The following is a 22,462-nucleotide window of genomic DNA, read 5'->3' as shown; positions in this document are numbered from 1 at the left end:
TATGTTTCTGGTTGTAAAAATTTCAATCAAATAATTTGAGTGGGCGAATTATTTGTGCATAGTAAAATATATATGACTAAAATCATATTTATTGTTGATATCTTGAAATTGACAACAAAGGAGAGTTTTTTATCGAGAAAAAAGTGTAAAACAGCTGTTCTATCAGCTTTCCAAAATTCCTCCCAAAAGAGGGAAATTTTCAGCTGGGCTAATGTAGTTAATCGATCTTAAAGTCATTTCAATCCTTTTTTCAAAAACTTTCATTTGAAAATATATGTCATAATTTGAAATTATTTTACATTTTACATTTCGTGGCCGTAGATTTCTTTTTTTTTCAATTCAAGTTCAGATTGTTGAAATTTTCTGAACAAACGGGACAACTTTTGAAAAACTCTGATAAAACATTTTCAAATTTTTTATTGCAATTAGAAAAGAAAATTTTGTCATATTTCTATCATTATAAGAAGAATAAATTCAATTTTAATGCCCCAACTGTTGCGATACTGACAAGATGGTAAAGTTTGAGATTTTAGAACTTAGCCAAACTTTTGAACAAACGACTCATTACGAAATTCGGCAATTTTGGGTGGAAAAGGTAAAGTCTCATATTTTGGTCCCTCACCTTTAAATAAAATCTCAAATAAGAAATCCAGAAGTTACAGGTAACTTTGTCTTTTCCAGATGAAAATGAGAGATTCACAAATAATGCAAAATATTAAATTTTTGGATTTTTAAAGTAAATAAATTTGTACAATTCAAAACCAAAGAAATGTTTCATAAACTTTTAAACGAGAGAAATTTGAATAGTTTGACGCTTCATAACTGGCTCTGTGTCCACGTACGTTTCGGATCGAAAAACCTTTTTCAGGGCCTAGATTGATGTACAATTGTTATAAAAGCTTTCAAAATCTAAGATACAATCTGAGAAAAAATCCCTGAAAGAATCCCACTTTTCTCGGCGTATAAGCCTATCTAAGCTTTTTTGAAAAGTGGAAACTTTGGCAAAGTCATTCTATTCCCATTCTCAAAAAAAAACTTTCAGCAATTTTAAAAAACCTTCCTGATAAGTATCTTAACAATTAGAGGCTATTTTGCAGAAGCACTAAAACTTTTTCTTTAAAAAAATGTTTTAAGATTTTCAATTCTAAATTAAAAAAAAACAATACTAAAAACACTTCAAGTAAAAATTTTTATGTATTTAATTATTAAATACAAATTAGAAAAAAAAACTCACCGTGAGAGCAATGGTGTACGCTCAAGAGATTCCATTTCAAATTCCATGATGATTTTTGTATTCCGAAAACTAAAAATTAAAACAAGGAAATTCTAGAGCTCATTTTTGCACCAACCCATTAAGACTCTAAAAAGACAAGGCCAATTCCTGCAATGCATTAAATCAGACACGAAATGGCAATATTACAAAATCACTTTTTCTTTATTGCTATACAAGCAATCCTAGGCAATTCCAATGAAACCAGTCAATTTTATTAATATGTAGAAGAGACCCGAATTAGGTTCCTTGTATTCAATGTAAGTACTCACAATCTGAAAAAAATGTTTTGCAAGTGTTGTGTCCTTTCAATTCTTTCGTCAATATATTAGTGCACAAAAAAGTGCTCCTCGAAGAAGTTTTTTCCACCAAAAAAGAAGATTGGCAGGACAGATTTTTTTCTAATCCTTGCATGCATTATTTTTTATCCCTTCTTTTGTCAAAAGAACTTCAACTCATACACGTTTCTATGACACAAGCATTGTGGACTATCGTGCAGGTACACAGATTCTCATTAATCTCTCATGCCTGACTGTTTCTGTAATCAATTTTTCTAGTTGAAAAGATTTCGACACTACTCGCTTTTTGCCATGACAATTGTGCATTTTTTGCTTAAGGTATGTAATTCAGTAATTCAAGAATATTCATTTTACGTGGTGATTGTCACGATTTTGTTTTATATTGTTTTCAAAAATTCAATAATAATTCCTGTTGCCAATTGTTCATATTTTTTCTGAATAAAATCTCAAAATCCTCTTTGTTTTGTTCCAGTCATCTTTTTTCTGACATCCTTGTCTCTTACCAACAAGACCCCGCCTTCTGGAGCTCCGCCTAAAATAAGCGATCTGCGTTCGAACATCAGATTGCTCTTTTCATTTCGTTCCTTTTTTTGTTGGTTTTGAACCTTTTTCTTTAAATTTTAATATTTCCTTTTCTAAAGGTCTACCAAAATCTACAAAATCTCAGTTCCAGAAAATGTCCGAAGACGATTCCTCTCCGATAAGAATGCCTGTACGAGTCAAAAATATATTCGAGCTTGCGATTCCCATTCAAGAGCTTCCGCCGGATCCAGATGCAGTCGCAATGTCGCCCGATACATTTCGTTTGAAAGAGAAAGAAATGGACGATTTGCTTATGAATGCAAAATGCGAAGATGGAACTTCCATGGCATCCGTGGCAAAATACATACCATCAAAAGCCACACTGAAGCGAATGGAAGAAGAGGCGGCTGCAGCGAAGAAAACATTACTTGCTCGGAAAGCTGCAAAGATAGCGGAGCTGGAAGCAAGAATTGAACAATTACGGCGAGACTCGTTCGATGACACCAGTATTGATGAAACGACCGACCTTGATCAGCTAACGATTTCCCGCCCAACGGCTGTTTTTGCGGAAACTGGAAATATCTCACTAGATGGCACAAGCCAGACGGTCCAAAGAGCATCGATGTCCTCGCCGGGTAGTGTCACAGTGGTTTCATCTCCGACGATTGGTGTTTTGGCGGCAGCCCCTACAGCGATTGGTGCGTTGATGGGAGCATCTCCTGGCGTTGGAGCTTTGGTCGCTGCAGCTCTTAATCCTGTTCAACAAAACCCTTCGGAGAAAGAGGATCCTGATGGTGGTTCTCTTAGTACTGTTGGTTATAATTTCCGGTTCTTTCAAAGCATAGACTAGCTTTTTTCAGGACTTTCACGTTGTACACGACGAACTGAAACACGCTATGGCATTGGACAAATCTATCAAACGGCACTGCTAGCGACGCTATTTGTATAAATATTTCCTTCATTTCAATTTTTTTTCCAATTTTCAGTAATGCAATTTTTTTAAAAAGAATAAAACAATAGTTCAAAGTGAAAATTTTATTTAGAAAATGTCAAAAGACTACAATCAAACAGATGTGAATGATCAATTTACATAAAAGTGCCGGTCTAGCTTAATCAATAAGCGACGCAGGCGGTTGGGACCTTGACAGACTCAACGAAAGAGACTGGGTAGTCGTCAAGTTGGAGTGGCTGTTGGCGAGACTCCTTCAAGAGACGGCTGGCATCTCTGTTGTGACGTTGCAAGCAGGTGAAGCGGATCTTTCTCTGTTGTTGCTGCTCGACCTCGTATCCGCGGCGGCACTCGGCTACTGGCTCAACGGAGAAGCAGATGCGGTGGGAGAACTCCTTGATTTGTGTCTTCTCGACAAGATCTTAAATTAAAAATTATCGATATGAAATTTGAAGAAATTGTATCTTACCGGATTTCTTCTGGCTTCTCTGGTTCTTCTGGCTCTTCTTGGTGTTTTCCTGCTCGTAATCGTAGGTCTCCTCAGATGAATACTCATCAGATTGCTCCTCGTCTCTCTCGTACTTTCTGTAGTTCTTCTTCTCGGAAAGACGCTCCTCCTCGGCTTCGCACTCCTCGTTCTTGAGAAGGTATGAGCGGTGAAACTCTTCGATGTCTTCGGTTTCGGTGTTATCGGAAGTGTAGAACTCGTTGGTGGACTGAAAATTTTTGTTATAACTCAATATAAATTTCTACACTGAACTCACCTCATCATCATTGTTTCCGCAAAGTCCGCAAAGTTGATTCTTGCGGCTGTAGGATGGAAGTTGGGTCTTGATGGTGTATCCGTCAAAGCGAACCTCTCCTTCTGGAAGCTCAATAACAATAGCGGACTCTCCGAGTCTCTCGATTTGGTAAGCAGAATAATCCTCAGATTGGATCTTCTTTCCGTCAACCTTAACGCGGATCTCCTCGTTCTGGAGTTGGGCAACAATTTCTTGTTCTCCACGGATAACCTTGATGATCATCTCTTCAGAATTCTTTTCAGTCTTCTTGGAGAGAACAGCGAAAGTTGGCTCCTCGGAGCAATCCTTGGCGATAAGAGAGTAGCAGGTGGTGAGTGGAGTGTTGTAAAGGACATCATCGAAAGTGCGGATTTGGTTCTTTTGCACCTTGCAGACAGATCCGGAAGCCTCAGTAAGTTGGTGCTTGACGGAACGTTGAGCAATGGATGGAAGGTAGACACGTGGAACTTGAACGTTTTTGAGCTCAATGCGCTCCATTGGGGATTGCATGGTGATGTTGACGTATTGGCGGGACATTGGCTCAACTGTGAGTTGGACGACGACGCGATCATTCTCGTTGTTCTCTGGGCGGCTCGAGACAGTCCAGTAGTTGTAGGTCTTAACAAGATCGAAATAACGGGCAAGAACTTGTTCGGTTTCACGGGTGAGCTTGTACTCAGCAACAGCGTTGATCTGGTTAAGACGGGCGGCCTTGATCAAAAGCTCGTACTCTGGCATTCCATTGAATTGACGGTCCATGTTACGCTCGTATTTCTTCTGTTCTTTGGATTGTTGGAGTTGAGCATTGACGGTGACTTCGCTCTTCTTCTGGGATCCCCAGGTAGAGGTAAGAGAGAGTTGAACCTCACGGTGGGGTTGATCGCGGAGTTGACGGAGGGATGATGGCATCTCTGGGCGGACAACAAGAAGTTGGGAGCGGAGAGTCCATTCCTTGGTTTCCTCAAGGATTGGGGAGCGGCGGATTTCAACTTCCCATTGGCACATGCGGACTTGCTTGTCACAGACGGTGGTGAGCTCGGTGTTCATGGTGTAGTCACGTGGGGCCTCAAGTTTCAAGGAGATGACGGATTTGTATCCTTGCTCCTTCTGGATGTTCTTGACCATCTTGTTGAAGTACTCACGGCGGCTCTCGGTGTTCTCTTGTTCGAGCTCGAACTCCTTTTCGAAGATCTTGTTGTACTTGATTTGGGAGAGTTCGGTCTTCTCGAGTTGTCCAACGGTGAGACGGGCAGTGAATTCGGCTGGACGGTTCTTGTTCTCAACGGAAACCTCGAAGTCTTGCTCGGCAAGAAGCCAGTTTTCAAGAGTGTGTTGGTTGAGGATGTTTCCGCGGGTGGAGACTTCAAGTCCGAGGAAGTTGAAGACTTTCTCAATTTCCTGAGTCTTTTGTTGCCATTGTGGAACAACGACGGTTCTCTCTTCAGCCTCAATGTATTCGAACTTCGAGAATCCTGGGAAACGAAGGAAGACAACTGGGCGAGTGGTGAGGGAGACGATCGATTTTTGGTTCTCTGGAACGACAACCTTGTAGACGATTTCGAAGTTTCTCTTCATTCCAGCGACGGCTTGAATCTTGATTGGGGTGTAGGCGCGGACGGATTGAACGCTCTTGACTCCTTGCTCGAAGAGTGGGGTGAACATTCTCATCTCGTAGACGTGGGTGGCAGCAACAGATGGGCGAGCCTCAACGGTCAAACGAAGTTCCGTTCCCTCGAGTTCAAGAGAGAATTGTCCTTCAGCCGAGATGACGGTTGGGATCTTTCCAGAGATGGTGAGTGGAAGCCCAAGAGTTGTTGGGAATTTGCGGATAGCTTCGTAGAAGTAAGCGGCATGGTGCGTCTCGAACTCGAGCTCTTGGTTGAGAAGACGGCGGATTTCGCTGAACTGAACCTTTCCGTTGCTGGTGAACTTCTCGATAAGATTCTCAACAAGTTGTCTGTCAATTGGAAGGAAGGCGTAGTCCATGTCCTTGTAACGAAGGTAGACCATGGCGAAGGCATCCTTCTCGGTGTAGGTAGCTGGGCGAGCACGGATGTTCATTTTCTGGGCAAGTTCCTTAAGAAGCTTGATTCCAGTTTGAATACGGCGTCCGCGAACAACAGTGGTCGACTCCTTCTCGAGGCTTTCGAGTTTCTCAAGAGCCATCTGAACATATTTGTCCATGTGCTGCTGAGAGAATCCGATTTGGGCAAAGTACTTGTTCCAGTTTCCTCCGAAGACGGCATCAAGAGAAGCGTGAAGATCCTTTGGCAAGAAAGAGTTCTTCTCGAAGATAGCGGCAAAGTCAAATTGAGCTCCAGAGAAGGAGTTTTGAAGGAAGAGTGGAAGTTGAGCGTAGGAGGAAGCGATCATTTGTTCTTGTGGTTGATAACGAGTGAAGGAAAGAACCTTTGAGCAAACGATAGCAACACGTTGGTAACATGGGTTGGTGGACATGGCAAAGTGACGGATCATCTGGTGGGTAAGAGCAGCAACTTGTTGGTTGGTCTCCTTCTCCATTTGGGAGACAACTTGGACGAGGAGGGACTCTTCTGGGCGGGTATGCATCATTCTCCACAAAGCAAGCATGCGGATCTCTGGCTCGTATTGTCTGTTCTTGTAGATTGGGAGGAGTACCTTTTGGATCTTGCGTGGCATGGTGTCCTTAAGAAGTCTGAGGGCATCAATGGCTTCCTTGCGGACTGGGAGTGGTTGGCGCTTATCAACAATGATCTCGTTGAGTTGGTTGACGGAGATGTCGAGTCCAGCGTTTCCGATGGTCTTGAGGGCCAAAATCTTCTCGTAGGTGGTCTCAGCATCCTTGTATTGTTGCATGAATACGCGGAGGAACTTCTCCTTGAGCTCACGCTTGTCCTCACGAACGAGTGGACGGATGTTCTTGTAGTCAACAATTCCGCGGACAACTGATCCAGCGGCGAGCCAAGCAGCTTGACGGACAACCAGGTTGTTCTTGGCAACGCGAGACTCGGCGAACTTGATGAGTGCCTCAGCGATGCTTTGGGATGGGAATGGTGTCTCTTGGATGGTCTTAAGAATTTGACCGAGTGGGAGAATGTCCTCGTTTTCCATGTGAACAAGGATGTGTTGAATTGTGTTCTTGGTTCCAGCAATAGCAAGAGCGTGCTCCATCAATGATTGGATCTAAATATTGCAAGGTATAGGATATAATGAAACTGAAATTTTTTACCTTCTTGTCAGCCTTGACGTAAAGAGTCTCGTGGATCTCCTTAAGTTGGGAGGTGGAGGTGGTGCGGAAAATGCGGACAAGACGAGCAAGGAAGTGGGAGGTCTCTGGCATGTTGTTCTCGACTTCTTGGATTTGCTCAGTGATAGTCTTGATCAAGTGCATCTTCTTGTCGAGTGGGAACTTCTCGAATGGGGCGAACTCAGCCTTGTCTCCATTCTTGAAGAAGTCCTCAACGAGTTGCTCCCAACGGGAAGAGTAGATGATGCTTTCCTTCTCTCCATTGACCTGAAAGAATATTTTTCTGAGAACATACTGTAAAAATTATAGATTATCGTACCTTCTTGATGTGGCTCTTGATGGAGTGGTTCTCCTCAAGAACGAGCTTTGAGCGGGTTTCAGTCTTCATTACTTCTTGTCCGTTGACGTTGACAGTGTAAAGGGAGCGGACCTCGGATTCCTTAAGCTCTTCGTTCTCCAAAACGTAGGTGTAGACAGTTTGTGGGCGGATGAGCTCGGTGTCCTTCTCGCATTCTGGGCACTCGGAAGAGTAACGAAGTCCGTAAGCGATCTCGGAACGTTCGGTGCACTTATCGAAGTTGATGGACTTGGTGATGATGGTCTTCTTCTGCTCACGGATGACAGTGTAGGCGACTTGGCAGTCTCCTTCAAGGGTCTTCTCGTTGGTGAAGAAAGAAGTGTTTTCCTCAGATTGTTCCTCCTTGTCATAAGAAGATTCGATCTTCTCAATCTCGTTTCTTGGAGCAATTGGGTTGAAAGAGATCATGTTGACAACAGCTCTCTTCATGTTCTTTGACCATTCAGCGTCTTCCTTGTCAAATTGGAGCTCGGAGATAAGTCCATTTCTGAGTTGAGCACGGAGTGGGAGTTCGAGCATTTGCTTGTACTCCTCGGAGAGCTCGCGCTGCTCCATGGAGTTCAAGGAAGGCATCTGCTCGGACTCTGGGAGGTGGGAAGCGGCCATGCGGATGTTGACAAGTTGAAGGTGGATGTAGCGGTCATCGACGGCTTGAATGCGGGCACGTGCAGAAATACGGGATTGGGAAAGCTCAGAGGAAGCGGATGGGAGTCCGGAAAGGACGAGGCCATCGAACTTGTAGTGATAGTCAGTTTTTGGCTCGAAGGTGCGCTCGAAAGCTGGAGAGGAGGCGAGGGCCAAGGCCACGAGAGAGGCGATGATGATCGACCTCATGGCTGAACCGTGATTGGACTGTTTTCAGTGCACCTTTATATACGGCTAAAGATTGACATATGTTCGATTGACTTCATATGGAAGTTATAGCGTTTTAGCGCATTGATAAGCTCATTGATGGACACATTCAAGCATTCGCTCCGCTTTGTGACCCTTATCAGAAACAAATTGCAACATTCGGTGAGAGCCCTGTCTATTAATTTTGAATGAGGGGTTCTAAACATATAACTAAATTGTTTCAAGTAATACAGTTTGATCACACTGCACTTTGATACTCATGACTTTTTAACGATGAGGTGATTCTGGACATGATGAAACTCAGCTAGCACATGGTATTTAAAACAAAGTCATTACTTTTTTACTTGCTAGTTGCATTGTGACCGACAGGATAGAAAAATCTGCAAAAAAAACTTGGTAAAATTGTATTGTAGGCACCTAAAACGCAACCAGTTTTCCTCAATTGGGCACACAGGATCACAAAAACTAAAACTGAATCCAAAAAAATATGATAGAACTAACAAATGTTAAAACTTAAAACAACTAAACATTAAAAACCCAATTATTCACAAACTTCACCAGATGTTTTGACATTATTCTAACTTAACATTAATTGTACGTCTAGCAAAAATCTGATTAGTTGGAAATCCGCGGCATCCCTAAAACTTTTTCATTTTCCAGTGTTCTGCGTATTATTCGGTTGTCAGTAATTCCCAAATCTGGACTATAAGGTCTCACAAACGTCCGGTACTGTGATTGTGTGTTAATTGTTTCTAAATTAACTTGAATTCACCATTATTTATTTGTAACTTATAAGAAATCTGTTTTGTTTGTATTTTTTTTTTACTTCCCGTTCAGAAAGTCGACTATTTTTGATCAAGTACTTTATGCCACGAAAACCAATATCACGCTAGTTGTTGAAATCGACAACGCCGCTGGGGTGGTCGCTGCGCACTTGGCGAATCCGCAACACAGGAGAAAAGATTGGATAGTCAAATGACCCAGAAATGTCCGTGGAGGAATATAGCAGTCTCGGCGGTGTACGACGCGACGGAATTCGGATGTAGGACAGAGACTCCTAGTAAGAAGGAGGAGGAGGGGGGTCCTTTCCCGAAAAACACTCCCTATTCTTTCTTCCTTCCCTTTCGGTTATCACTCCACACTTGTTGATGTCACAACCGATCCGGACATTCAACCCGCACCGATTGCCTGTGTCTCCATTTCCAAGGAGAAGTGTATCTCCGATATATACAACTTTCATATTTATTTCAAATGTTTGAACTATACAGTTTATGATATTTTTGGTTCAAATGGTTTAATTCCAAAAACGGAACCATTAGTTAATACGTTTTTGTTGTTCCTGTTTGAATTTTTTGAGCCTTTTCCTATCAATTACTTTTTGAAATCTAACAGAAATTTTGAAACCAAATAACTTTTTCATAGTCCTCTCAGATTTGCTTCGACGTCTCAGCTTTTCACAATACTCATAGAATAAGTAATATAATTTATCAAAAGAAACAGTTGTGATAATAATTAATGTGTTTCAACGGTATTTGTAAAATATCTGTAGTTTATGTTTGTAAAACAATTTTGTATATATGTTTCGGCTCACTTAAGCTTTCTAGGCCAATTTCAGGCGTTTTAGACTCATTTGTAGGCTTATCGGGCTGTTAGGTAGGATAGTCCCTATAAAATAAGTTGAATAATGTTTTGGAATAAAAAACGAAAGTTTGGAAAAAAACATTTTGAGGTGTATATGTTTTGCGTCGTCTTTAAGTTTCATTGTTTTTTGTTACAAAAATTTTAATTCATAAACTTTCTAAGCAATCCTTATCTTCGATCGTTGGGATTAGAAAGGAAACACTCCTAGACGATTACTTTCGCCGATTCACCCACTTCTCATTTTCCTTCATATCCCCCACTCCGTCAGTTTCGTAATCCCTTACAAATTTCCATCGTCACTATGACCCCAATAACGCGTTGCCTTCTGATCTGATCTTTCCCCCATTTTTTTTTCATCGTCAATCCGAAACATGTAAGAAATAGATAGGATTCGTTGACACCGGTATTCAGGAATTTCTATTGGATGTGAAGCGGTGAATAGAATTGTGGAAGCAAAACCAATTGTGCATATCGTCCCCTGATCCGATCTCGGTGTGGGAGACGAACATCTTGCCCGAATCTCGAGACTTTGTGAATTTTATTTCATTATTACGAGTTTTCTTTTTTCTTCTTCCCTGCGGATAAATGTCAGCAAGCTGACTATATGCAATCATTCATTAACACATTCGGACTCATACATTCTTCCGAACACTCACACTCCTAATAGATCATTTGTCCTTTTCACGGGCCGCGGCATTCTTGTTATTTACCCAAAAGTCGGATCGGATGTCTAATTGAGTTAATCGGTTGCAAAGCGATAGCCGTTCCGAGTGACCTTCACTTATACAACGGGGGTGACAGGAATGACTCCATTCCGAAAGTCGCCAAGTCTCCAAGTCTCCTAGCAACTTCTCACCCGCCTCATTTGGCTCGTCGACTATCTCCATTGCAATCTTTTTTTCCTAAAGGAACTATAACAGGATGAGTTCGATGGCGTGTTAATGATACTTTCTCCGCGAAATAGTCAGTTTATGTGTCTACCGTCAGGTCCAGTATGTTCCGTTTGGTACCTGTCCACTTTTCTCACTTTCCTGTCCTTTTTCATGAATCATACAAAAAGAACAAGATTGTTTCGGAGAACACGTTTTTCGGTAAAGAGTGATTGGCAATCAGTTGTGTTTTCGATATCTCTTATAAATAAATCTCGCATTAAAATTTTTCTGAAAATCTTTCCTATACATATCCTACACTCATAGCCTTACTAACATGTTCGAAATTTGTTCAATCTTTAAAATTCTGTACAATTTAACATTGTTTGAATATTACCTAAGATGCACCTGAATTTGGAAGTAAATCATATAATTGTACCACACCTCACTACTACATTTTAAAACGCTATATCTGTGTTCATTTTTTTAAATATCAAAAAATAATAAACTAATCAATATAATTAGAAATGATACATATTTTGCCAATTATCTATTGTTGTATACGAAAAAACGACAACTGAAACATAAGCTGTCAAAATAAAGCAAATGAAACAATACTGATAGAGGAAATACATATGGTTTAGATCATAATTTCAGCATAAAATTGGAAGCTAATGAAACATCTCCATTTGAAAAAGCAGTCTATCACACCAGACAAAAAAAAATTGCCTAATTATTTCTTTAAAGTTGTTGCTTGTACATCAAGTGTGCAATAATGTTGCCAAAAGTGTTCCAAAACGTCGTCGCAGAAAACCTCTCTAGTATAAAATACGCCACGTCGAGTGGCCAAGTGCAAGTCCAGCTTTTGCTAAAGTTATTAGAGAAAGAGAAATCCAGTGACTGTCCACGCCCGCCCTTTCTTTTTCTCTCCCACACCCTATGGAAAAGGAGAAGCGCTGCCCGGTTTTCGTTCGGTTTGTCGTTTTCCCTTGTTTATGTCTAAGAAATCTTCAGATACTATTTTAAGTTTCTGTAGGTTATTTTATTAGGTAATGTTTTATCATAAACTATGGCATTTTTGTTACAATTTTCTTCGAAAAGTTACGTTACGTTATCGTGATTTTATCTTTTACAGTTACAATAATTATCAAAAGTTTGATCTTTGTTATACTGTAATAGTTGTTCCTTACACTTTATGCATATTATATATATACTAACTATTTGGATTCATCCGTCGCTTTTCATACTTTTTGTTATTGTTTCTGCATCGTCCACTTTGACGGAGGGAAAAGAAGAAGGGAACGATAATAATCTTATTTCATATTATCCTCTTCATTCGATGATTTATCTTTCATCTCACTTCATATCCTGACATTTTCATATTCTGAAACTCTGTTTATATGCTCGTTATAACTTTAAAAATATATTATTTATAGTTGTTTTTCAGATGAAGTTTCATATACTTCTCCTATTGCTTGTGGGGGCCTGTTTGCCAGTATTCACTCAGGAAATCAAGCCAAAACCGGAACTTCTCCCAGCCGATGAAGCACCAAAAGATCCAGAAGCCGTATTTTCAGAAGGTGAACCATTCGAACTCACAGATGCTCTAGACACTCCAAAGAACGGTTCGGTGCCAGTCCCAGAACCAGAGCCAAAGCCAGAACCTGAGCCAGAGCCGGAACCAAAACCAGAACCAGAACCAAGTCCAACTCCAGAACCAGAGCCAGCTATCAAGTTTGACAACATCGAGTCAGAAGATTATGGAGATGTAGCTGAAACAGCGGCTTCCACTCAACCAGATGAGCTGAACACTGAAGTTATTGAACAGCTTGTCGACACCTTCCTTAACACTGGATCCATCGCCTCGGTATGTCGAAATAAAACGCAGCGGTTTATCTTATTAAGGTGTTTTCAGAACAAGACCAATAAAGGACCTGTTTTTGCCAATCCAGTTGCCCAAGCCCTTGTGAACAGCAGTAACTACTGGAAGACCGACAACCTTCAGGTAAAGTGATGGGCATTCACCAATTTGTTTTCCTAATTACATCTCATATCTTGTTATTGTTGCAGGCGCCAGGATCAATCAAAGATGAAGAGAAACTACGTTCTTGGCTAGCCGGATATGAAGCAGAAGCCATTAAGGTAAAGATGATATGATAAAAACGTCACTTTTAAGCAATGACATAGAACTGAATGAGTGAGTGGCATCGGGAGAGAAATACTGGATTGTGATGGGATTTGCGCGCGGTGGCGGCGGCAAATGAATGAAGAACGAATAATTGGGGGGGGGGGGGGCCCTTTTGAATCAAAAACGTGTTGTCTTCATCGTCTAGTCAGCGGGAAAAAGAAGAACACGCAAGAAAAAAAACTAACAAACGTTGCATGTTCTCATGTTCCATAAAATTCATGCATTTAATAAGTAGAAAAACAAAATAAGGGTTTTCGCAGATTATTAATAGATATAAAATTGGTTTTAAAAAGATATTCTGCATACATTTAAGTCCCAGGTTTGGAAGTGATACCTGTGTAATTTTAAAGTATTGTTTAGATTAGGTTGAATGGTAAAATTCAAAACTTTTGTTCTGAAGTTATTTGTTAAATAGTTATTGACTGAACTCCGATAGATTTAGATCATGTTCATAGTTGTAGATATAATTTTTTAAAGAAATTTTAATTAATGTGAAGTTGTGATAAGAACCTGTTCCCGTTTTCCGTTCTTAACAGAAAAGAATGGAAATTTTTGTGAAAACTCTTATTGTTTAAAACTTGAGAACTTAATATATCCGAACACTCTTGTTGAACATTATTAATTAAAAATCGAAAAAATAGTTAAAAACGCTTTTCCAGGTCCTCCGCGAGGTCGCTCTCTCAGGATGGAGATACTTTAATGACGCTTCCCCATCCCTCAAACTCGCCCTCGACGAGGCTGAAAATGTTCTCACCATGTTTGTTCGGAGTACTTCAATGCAAGCCAAACAGTTCGATATGGCTTCGGTCACCGACGAGAAGGTCATGAGACAACTTGGATACGTATCATTCGAAGGAATGTCTGCTCTTGCTCCATCAAGATTCGCCGATTACTCTCAGGCTCAGGCTGCCTTGAACCGCGATTCCAAGGATTCTACTATTTGCGACAAAGATGTTCCACCACCATGTGCACTTCAGTACGTTTTTTTTTGCAAATTGCATTATGAAATTATATGATTCCATGATATTATTTCAGAAAAATTGATATGGATTCCATTTTCCGCAACGAAAAGGATGCTTCAAGACTTCAACATTTGTGGGTTTCCTATGTTACCGCAATTGCTAAGAGCAAGCCATCGTACAACAACATTATCACAATCTCAAATGAAGGAGCCAAACTGAATGGATTCGCTAACGGAGGAGCTATGTGGAGAAGTGCTTTCGACATGTCTTCCAAGGTTCACAAGGCAGAGTTTGACTTGAACAAGCAGATTGATAAGATTTACTCTACTATTCAACCATTCTACCAACTTCTTCACGCGTACATGCGTCGTCAGTTGGCCGGAATTTACTCGAATCCAGTTGGTCTTAGCAAGGACGGACCAATTCCAGCTCATCTTTTCGGATCGTTGGACGGAGGAGACTGGTCAGCCCACTACGAGCAAACTAAACCATTTGAAGAGGAGTCAGAGACACCAGAAGCTATGTTATCTGCTTTCAACACCCAAAACTACACGACCAAGAAGATGTTTGTCACAGTAAGTTTTTATATTTTCTTTTCATCTCCATAAAAAATTCCAACAAAATTTTGCAGGCTTATCGTTATTTCAAATCCGCCGGATTCCCACACCTTCCAAAGTCCTACTGGACCAGTTCAATCTTTGCCCGTGTCTGGAGTAAGGATATGATTTGCCATCCAGCTGCTGCTCTCGACATGCGAGCACCAAATGATTTCCGTGTGAAAGCCTGTGCACAGCTTGGCGAGCCAGACTTTGAGCAAGCTCACTCGCTTCTCGTTCAGACTTACTACCAATACTTGTACAAGGATCAATCGCTTCTTTTCAGGTTTGATTTTAAAATGTTTTTCTGAAAAATTAAAGAATCAAAATTCACTTCAGAGAGCAAGCATCACCAGTGATAACCGACGCTATCGCCAATGCATTTGCACACCTCTCAACAAACCCACATTACTTGTACTCTCAAAAGCTTGTTCCATCAGAGCACTTGGATATTAAGGATTCTGTCATCATCAATAAACTTTACAAGTAAGCTCTACAAATATTAAAAAAATCATCAAAATGTTTGTCTTTTAGGGAATCACTCGAAAGTTTCACCAAGCTGCCATTCACAATTGCTGCTGATAACTGGAGATACGAGTTGTTCGACGGCACAGTTCCAAAGAACAAGCTGAACGACAGATGGTGGGAGATCAGAAACAAGTACGAAGGAGTTCGCTCCCCACAACCATACAACACATCTAATTTGGACGCTCTCATCCACAACTCCGTCTCCCAAGTTCATTCACCAGCCACACGAACGCTTATCAGCTATGTGCTGAAATTCCAAATTCTGAAGGCTTTATGCCCAGAGGGAACTATTTTGGTTAGTTGTTTTATTATTATTTATTTTATTAATTAAAAACATTGATTTTCAGAGTGAGGGATGCATCCTTTCCGAAGACACCACTGAGAAGCTTCGCGAGACCATGAAGCTGGGATCTTCCATCACATGGCTCAAGGCTCTTGAGATGATTTCTGGGAAAGGTGAACTTGACGCTCAACCACTTCTCGAGTACTACGAGCCACTCATCAACTGGCTCCGCAATACCAATGAAATCGATCAGGTTGTTGTTGGATGGGACGGAGAAGGAACTCCATTCACTGTGTAGGTTTTTAATTTGTTTTCGGCATTTGGCTATAGCTATTTGCCCAAGTTTGGTCCCAAATATATAAACTAGATTCTGAAGAACCAAAATTATGTTATCAACCGTTGTTCAAGCTGAAACAGGCTTATTGCCTTATTTTGTTCTCTGGAAATTTAACAACAAGACCAACGTTACCAAACTATTTTTAAACGTTCCTTCCGGAAATCCGTATGCTTCAGAAAATCATAAGCAAAAGAATGTGTCAACATAATTATACATAGCGCACCTTGGTAGCAAATATTTTTTGGCCTAACCAGAAGCTATTGTAAAATGCCGAGTTAACATTGTTCAAGTACAAAATCGATTGTGTGCGAAACAAATATTTTCAGCGAGGAGATTCCAAAAACCAGACAACCAGGAGATGGAGGAAATGGTTTGCCAAGTGAAGATAGAGTCGCATTCCCAGGAGGAGAATGCGTGAACGGACAAGAGTGTCTTCTCGATTCTCACTGCAACGGAACAATTTGTGTTTGCAATGATGGACTCTACACTTTGGAGATCGGAAACACTTTCAACTGTGTCCCAGGAAATCCAGCTGACAGCGGATTTGGGGATGGAAAGGTATTCCCTTATTTAAACTTTCAGTTTTAATTTTGAATTAAAAATTGCAGGGAGGACTTGTCATTGGATTGTTCAACAATGAAGTCACAACACCAGAACCATCAGCAGAGCCAGAACCAACAGCTAAGACAACCACAAAAATGCCACCACGAGTGAGGGCAGCAACTTCTCCATTCTCATTGTACTTGACGGTTTTGTTAATTATCTATTTTGCTTTGTAATTTCAATTATATGTTTGTTTCAAATTTTCCCATTTTTCAAAAACTCTTTTTTTTTTAGAACCTTAGGTTTCCCTGACCTGAAATCTCTGACTCCCCCAATTTGCTGCAATCTTTATTAATTATTTAATGATAATTTATTGAGTTTCGGGCCGATGCTACATTAGTCACTATTTTGCATTTTGAATGTAGCTGCTGATGAAAAACGGTTAAAAGACTTTTATTTCAATGTTTTTCTTACTTTACCTTTCTTGTTTTTGTCTCTTTCCCCCCAATAAGTACACTTATCTCAGTTGTACAGCATATCAGTTTTTATCTGATGATTCATTGGCCATAATTAAAATAATGAATTTCAAAAATGTTTAAAGCATAATTTTGAGGAAAGTATATAAAAACTGAAGTACACACAGGAGACAGAAATACAAATTGTTTTCGAAATGCACAAATATGAAAATTGAAAGAGTTGTCGATATGAGAAAGAGTTAAGAATCACGAATCACACGCTCTTGAATATATCACCGTTTGTTGAGAATGACACATGGGATATTAGTTTGTCACACTCACTCCATGTTCGTGTTTGAATACAACACTGAACATTTTTCCTCCAAGACGATCCGCAAGCCATTGGGTTTTAATTACAGCGGCCTGAAAATAACTTCTACTTTAAATCTTGAAACACCCGTTTGATACAATCATTTGCTTATGAGGAAATAAATTTTAAAAAGCAAAACAATAATTTTTTTAAAACTACAATTCAATAAGTACTTATAAATTTCAAAACACCAAAATGTAGCATTCAGCGGCTTGAGTACGGCTTTTTCTTATTTCACTTTGACGGAGTTTTATTCAAATGACTTTTTTTTAATTGACAGTCCAAACGTGAACTCTAGTGATATCATAACTTCACTAGATTTTGGCAAGGTTTATTAAGGGCCCGAGGATTCATTCAAATGGGTCTCGGTGCAACAGAAAAATTAAATTTAAAAAAATGTTTGGGTCACTCTCGTGCTAGTTTTTGAGAAAACTTTCAAAAAAATGATGGAAAACGATTTAGATATGAGTTTAAACAATGAATTGCAGTGCTTCATAAACTTTTCTGAATGAAAAAAAAAGGTTGTTAATTCAAAATAATAAAACTCATTAACGTCTCTGAATTTCAATAGCCCACCTTCAATGAGTCACACTTAAACTGCACATTAAAATTTGTATGAAGAGCGCGACCCATCCCCTCTATTACTACCAAATCCGTGTTGAATTTTTTCACTGTCTCGTTTAGATCTTGATGAACTCGTCTGAAACATTCAATCTTTTTAGGTACCACCGTTTTATCAAATTTACCTTGCATCCATGCACGGCGATTCTTGTCCAGTCTGCACAAACATCATTTGGTTACTGTCAATAAACTTTGCTAGATCTGAATCAGCATTTTTTAATTCTGGAGCCAACTCCACCATTTCTCGATAAGTGAGATCGTTTAGAGCAGGAGACGTGTTGGCACAAATTATAACTCTTGATCCATTTCTCAAAAGTTCTCTAGCAAATGGAATGATTCCCAAGATGTAGTCAAATCCAGAGTTGTCCACAAATATTAATACGGATTTATATTCCTTGTGCTTTTTGTAGAAAGAATCAAATCCGTCAAACAGCCAAGGGCGATTTTCAACGTGGTCGATGGCTGTTTGAAATGTTAAACCCGACTCGCTGTTCATCATTTTGACAACTTCTTTTGCTCCCCAATCGAATACATTTCCAGCTAGTAACCCACGGGAGACGTATTCCAATACGGTTTTTTCATCTCCAGTCTGAAAATACTAACGTGTTTTTTTCTATTACTATTACACAAAATAGTTACTAGTAATGTTTCACTAACATGATGTCATACGAGCCGTGTTTAGTGAAGCTTTTGAAAAATTCAATGCTTCTTAAGGTAAAAAAAAACAATTAACTGAACCGTTCTTTTTAATTTCCCGCAAAGTTATGGAAAATAACGTTTTTTCGATGTTTTAAACTGCATGTGTCATATTTTCGTGAAAGTTACCAAAGTCATAGGGAATTTGAAAATACGAAATTTCAATGCAAATTATAATGACTCACATTCTTCAGCTCATCAATTTTTGCTAAAACACGTGGCAATTCTGCAATTGCTGTGCAGTTTTCAGCGTGTTTCTTCTGCACGTAAATATCATCAAATCCTTTTTCCTGCAAGATTTGTTCGCGAACTTCTAGCATGTTTCTCGCGTTTGAATTTCCATATGCTCTGAAAACATTTGATTTTGCACCGGCTCAAAATTCTTTTCAACTTACACATGGTGTTCTTTAATTATATCCATAGTTTTTACAAAATCTGATTGAAAATCTTCCGCTCGATTTGTTAAATCTTCCTTGTTTGAGCAGTTTTCCTGTGAGGCAATTGCAAATTTGGTAATGTCGTTTATTGTTTTATCGAGAATTTCAATCCAGAAATTTCGCGCTTCTTCGTCCTTATTAAAATCAATCGTGTCTGGTTTTCCATCCTGATCTACCAACAATGCAAACGGCGCAGCTTTGAATCCTGTACATCTCAATGCAAACGTCTGAGTTTTGAAGCCGGTTTCAAGAGGCTCAACAGGCACAAATCGGCCAAGAGCAGTGGATCCTGAGCAGTATTCCTTCCAATATAAATCTGCGTTCGGAAAATTTTCCAAGAAAGCACCTAAGCCAGTGGTATAGTTTTCATGGCGGAGAAAATAGGCTCGAAGTTTGCCACTCGACCAGTAGTTGCATGCAAATGAAAGAGTTTTCATGACAATCGGGCGGTTTCTTACTAAAAATCCGTTGAAGAACACACGTTTAACATTTGAAATCTCCGACAGCATGTAGGCAAGCTAGAATTTTTTTCAATTTTAATATATTTGAAGTGCAGTGCAAAAAACTACTTACCTGTGATACGTTGTAAAGAATCATTCTGAGAAGACTGAGAATTGCATTGTTTTTTGATTGTTCATCAAAATTTTCAGCCCTCCGTACGGTTTCTCCACGGGTGACCCGTCCAAAAGATGCGGCAAGAAGATGGGGATCCATATTGAAATTTGAAGCGCTGAAACTTTCAGAGTGGTTAGAAAAGTTCTATCGTGAAAAGGGGAGAGTGGTGAAAATTGTATTTAATGTGCTGGAACTAATGAATATAATTTTTATAAAACAGGAAAAGTCCGGTAAAACTGCGAGATTTGTTATTGAAATGGAGGAAAGCGGTAGAAAATAGCTAACTTGAATTTTAAATAAATTTGCGCAGCAATTCAAAATGAGGTTTTTTATTTGCTTGCTAACTAAGTTTACTTCAAAGTTGGATCACGGACGGCCATTGGCAAAATAATGAGAAAACATTTTTATGGTGCTAAAATGACCAAGTGTCATGAAAAACTCTTCTGAAAAACTTGGAAAAGTTTATTTTAAATGAATGTGCTTGAACAACTTGTTTTCGTTAACGAATATTTCAGAAGACTGAAAATTTGGCAGCAATGCAGTTTTTTCTAAACTCTTCAAGCTCATGATTTTGCATTGACAACGGAGTTTTCAAGTTCTTATGTTTATTACATCGTTTTTGTTGAAATCTGTACTACTATGTACTTTCCGTTACGGGATACTCAATCTTCAAATACTATGTTGAAGTTACTCCCAAATTATTTCAAAAAATTCTGAAAAAAACATACCGATCTCCATAAATGTCTCTGATGAAAATATCAAACTCGTCAGGACTGCCTTGTAGAGCACGATCCATCATTTCCTCGATATCACTAACTCCTGTGATGAGCTCGGTGAGCCCCAAGAAACTTCCGCCTCCAATCGAGCTTCCTCCTAGTCTTTTGAATTGATTTTCACCTTCAACAAGTACAACTGACACTCCTGTTCGAATATTAATTAGAAGATATGGAAACATTGAGTCATTGTTAAGCGTTTGAAATTCGTATTCTTGAGATTCATCAAATGAGTAGGTGAAGCATTCGGCTTCAATGTTTCTAAGGAGGAACGAGGTTCCGTTGACAAGTCCATTGAATGCATCAACATGTCGGAGTCTTTAAAAAAAATATTTGTTAGTTATTTTTATGTGTTAGATCCAAATTTCCAGTTTGAAAACTGAAAATGCATATTAAGTTTGTAATCAAGTAAAAATTTAGTTTTCAAATGAAACTTTTTTTCTTTCCAATTATTGTGCTTTTACAAAAAAATGATATCAGTCAATAAAAAAAAGAACTTCACCAGAAAATTTTTGTATAAAGTTACAGCTTTAAAATTAAAACGTCACACTTATCAACTAGATTTTGCACCGTTATAATTTCCCGATAACAACTCACTCCACATCCAGAACCTTCCGAATAACTTCTTCGATTTCTGCATTTTGACTGGCGGTTACTACAAAATCGACGGTCGTTCCTTTGAGCAATGGGCAATTTTCACCGAAAAAATTCAGAATCAGCGGGAAATCGGGATACTGAACTTGAATGCAGTATATTCTGTCTTCACTTTGCTTTGAAAGAATTCTCTAAAAAAGAAACAATTGTTTGGTAGGTAAACGTGTATTACCTGTACCCCAAAATGTTTTTTCATCTCACAAACATTTATTTTTCTGCTATGAAGGCCCGAAATTTACCTGATCGGGTTCAGCGCCGCACGATGTTAACCTCAGGGCGTGGCGCAGACCCAAGTAGATGTCGGGTCTTAATATCAGTTGGGGTCACAGATGATTGCATAAAATGTCCCCCCAACTATTAGGGTCTAAATTCTAGCAGATGTGCATACACGCACCCAAGTTTTGTTTTTATTTTATTTTAGTAAGTTACAAATTTCAAAAACAAAACTTACTGTACACTCTAGAGTAGTGTGTGACAGCGGTACTGATGACGAGTAGACGATTTTGACGGTTTTGGAACAGGCATCGAAGCAGATATGAGTTATCATCGGAGCATCTCGGACAAGCCGGTGAAAATCAATTTTTCGCTGAGCTATGTCCATTGTTGGACGGGTGGCTGGAATGTTTTTTGTTAAACCAAACTTATAGAAATAAAAAATCGCGAATAGAAGTTTTATTGAAATGAAATTTTTTGGTACAATGTGATTGAAAATGTTTAGAATTAAAAAAGTTATCTCTAGCCGTCTATATCTATTGAATTGACATGTTTTCAGTAGATTAGAATAATGAAATTCTTCTGATAGATTTTTTTTTTGGTTTTCCAATTTTTCAGTTTATCTCTAAAAATCTAAAAATAGAATATGTTTCATAGTTTGATAAAGTACTGTTTTTTCTATTAAAAATAAACTGCGTTTTATGTGACATCTAGAAACATACATAGTTTCTGATTAACAATATGCGGAAGTCATGTGAGAATGTCAAAACTAGCCGTCTCATGTTGAAAACTGATTAATATGAATTGCGAATTGCGACATTGACTGTTCGATTGTTGAAAAAAAGTCAGTCGATTGTTGAAAAAAACGACACGGGAGGTACAACACAAATTACGCCAACACAAATTACGCCAAAAAACTACTGATATTTTTATATGTAGTTCTTATATGTAGATTTTGTTGTTCAAACATAACTTTACAGTATAAATCAACGTAAATCAATGCATACGTAGGCTTTTAAAAGAAAATGAGTAAAAATTACTAAAGTGGCAAACTATGGCGAGGCTAAAGTTTAAAATTTTGGAAATCTAGAGATGTTTGAAAATTGCCAAAGTTTCCAGCAATCGGCAAAACTTTACAATGTCATATATTCCCACTGAGAAAATGAAAAAAAAGTTATATGACAAACACACACATGCGCTCAGAAACTTTTACTCGAAGTACATCTGACCGACCTGAAAAGTGAGAGAAAAAGAATGGTGACTAGTGAGAAATGGAAAAAAAACTTTTGAGGAATTACACATGTAGTCAAAAACAGAAGCAAATATAGGGTAAATTGAAGTCGAAGAAACCGAGAAGATTAGTAAAAATACTTATATGTGAATTTAAAATTGTTTTGGTTTATTTTATGAGTTAATGTTTGAA

General features: G+C 39.0%; 4 protein-coding genes and 6 non-coding genes across 10 annotated transcripts; 5 read left to right on the top strand and 5 right to left on the bottom strand.

Moving 5' to 3' along the window:
• Nucleotides 1-1,681: 1,681 nt before the first annotated feature.
• On the bottom strand, nt 1,682-1,745 carry C42D8.17. Its single transcript, NR_070987.1, has one exon. It is a non-coding gene; the product is annotated as an Unclassified non-coding RNA C42D8.17 (non-coding RNA).
• Nucleotides 1,746-2,240: 495 nt separating this feature from the next.
• C42D8.9 (CUPID domain-containing protein) lies at nt 2,241-3,124 on the top strand. The gene is made up of 2 exons (NM_001029285.4): nt 2,241-2,902; nt 2,952-3,124. The coding sequence occupies exons 1-2, from the start codon at nt 2,246-2,248 to the stop codon at nt 3,021-3,023; spliced, it is 729 nt and encodes a 242-aa protein (NP_001024456.1). The 5' UTR covers nt 2,241-2,245; the 3' UTR covers nt 3,024-3,124.
• On the bottom strand, nt 3,114-8,251 carry vit-2 (Vitellogenin-2). Its single transcript, NM_076467.8, has 5 exons — nt 7,368-8,251; nt 7,031-7,315; nt 3,805-6,984; nt 3,510-3,756; nt 3,114-3,461 (listed from the first exon to the last, which is right to left on the bottom strand). Exons 1-5 carry the CDS (start codon nt 8,238-8,240, stop codon nt 3,205-3,207), a joined length of 4,842 nt encoding a protein of 1,613 aa, NP_508868.1. The 5' UTR covers nt 8,241-8,251; the 3' UTR covers nt 3,114-3,204.
• Nucleotides 8,252-9,111: 860 nt separating this feature from the next.
• Nucleotides 9,112-9,265, top strand: C42D8.16. Its single transcript, NR_070986.1, has one exon. It is a non-coding gene; the product is annotated as an Unclassified non-coding RNA C42D8.16 (non-coding RNA).
• Nucleotides 9,266-10,540: 1,275 nt separating this feature from the next.
• Nucleotides 10,541-10,687, top strand: C42D8.19. The gene has a single exon (NR_070985.1). It is a non-coding gene; the product is annotated as an Unclassified non-coding RNA C42D8.19 (non-coding RNA).
• A 917-nt stretch (nt 10,688-11,604) lies between these two features.
• On the top strand, nt 11,605-11,738 carry C42D8.18. The gene has a single exon (NR_070984.1). It is a non-coding gene; the product is annotated as an Unclassified non-coding RNA C42D8.18 (non-coding RNA).
• On the bottom strand, nt 11,605-11,825 carry C42D8.11. Its single transcript, NR_070983.1, has one exon. It is a non-coding gene; the product is annotated as an Unclassified non-coding RNA C42D8.11 (non-coding RNA).
• A 390-nt stretch (nt 11,826-12,215) lies between these two features.
• acn-1 (Inactive angiotensin-converting enzyme-related protein) lies at nt 12,216-16,802 on the top strand (the record flags this gene model as incomplete). The annotated part of the gene is made up of 11 exons (NM_001029282.7): nt 12,216-12,635; nt 12,684-12,773; nt 12,839-12,910; nt 13,616-13,932; nt 13,992-14,493; nt 14,550-14,800; nt 14,854-15,000; nt 15,049-15,337; nt 15,390-15,619; nt 15,989-16,220; nt 16,271-16,802. 11 exons carry the CDS (start codon nt 12,216-12,218, stop codon nt 16,439-16,441), a joined length of 2,721 nt encoding a protein of 906 aa, NP_001024453.1. The 3' UTR covers nt 16,442-16,802.
• Nucleotides 12,953-13,143, bottom strand: C42D8.15. The gene has a single exon (NR_070982.1). It is a non-coding gene; the product is annotated as an Unclassified non-coding RNA C42D8.15 (non-coding RNA).
• pnk-4 (4'-phosphopantetheine phosphatase) lies at nt 16,745-21,443 on the bottom strand. The gene is made up of 9 exons (NM_076465.6): nt 21,278-21,443; nt 20,770-20,957; nt 20,128-20,490; nt 19,358-19,514; nt 18,743-19,302; nt 18,533-18,695; nt 17,777-18,240; nt 17,607-17,730; nt 16,745-17,083 (listed from the first exon to the last, which is right to left on the bottom strand). Exons 1-9 carry the CDS (start codon nt 21,425-21,427, stop codon nt 16,985-16,987), a joined length of 2,268 nt encoding a protein of 755 aa, NP_508866.1. The 5' UTR covers nt 21,428-21,443; the 3' UTR covers nt 16,745-16,984.
• Nucleotides 21,444-22,462: the final 1,019 nt, after the last annotated feature.

Source organism: Caenorhabditis elegans, chromosome X (assembly GCF_000002985.6).
Source record: "Caenorhabditis elegans chromosome X".
NCBI classification, from domain to species: domain Eukaryota; kingdom Metazoa; phylum Nematoda; class Chromadorea; order Rhabditida; family Rhabditidae; genus Caenorhabditis; species Caenorhabditis elegans.
This window is presented reverse-complemented; position numbering and strand designations above follow the sequence as displayed.

What these genes read in the sequence shown, in the direction of transcription:
- C42D8.9 (NM_001029285.4), top strand. Translation starts at nt 2,246, where the DNA reads ATGTCCGAAGACGATTCCTCTCCGATAAGAATGCCTGTACGAGTCAAA. An exon ending in ATGGTGGTTCTCTTAGTACT is followed by an intron (nt 2,903 to 2,951) that starts GTTGGTTATAAT and finishes AGCTTTTTTCAG; the next exon opens with GACTTTCACGTTGTACACGA.
- vit-2 (NM_076467.8), bottom strand. Translation starts at nt 8,240, where the DNA reads ATGAGGTCGATCATCATCGCCTCTCTCGTGGCCTTGGCCCTCGCCTCC. An exon ending in GCGGAAACAATGATGATGAG is followed by an intron (nt 3,757 to 3,804) that starts GTGAGTTCAGTG and finishes AAAAATTTTCAG; the next exon opens with TCCACCAACGAGTTCTACAC. An exon ending in GAGAAGCCAGAAGAAATCCG is followed by an intron (nt 3,462 to 3,509) that starts GTAAGATACAAT and finishes TTTTAATTTAAG; the next exon opens with ATCTTGTCGAGAAGACACAA.
- pnk-4 (NM_076465.6), bottom strand. Translation starts at nt 21,427, where the DNA reads ATGGACATAGCTCAGCGAAAAATTGATTTTCACCGGCTTGTCCGAGAT. An exon ending in ACACTACTCTAGAGTGTACA is followed by an intron (nt 20,958 to 21,277) that starts GTAAGTTTTGTT and finishes TTTCTTTTTTAG; the next exon opens with AGAATTCTTTCAAAGCAAAG. An exon ending in TTCTTTACAACGTATCACAG is followed by an intron (nt 19,303 to 19,357) that starts GTAAGTAGTTTT and finishes AAAAAATTCTAG; the next exon opens with CTTGCCTACATGCTGTCGGA.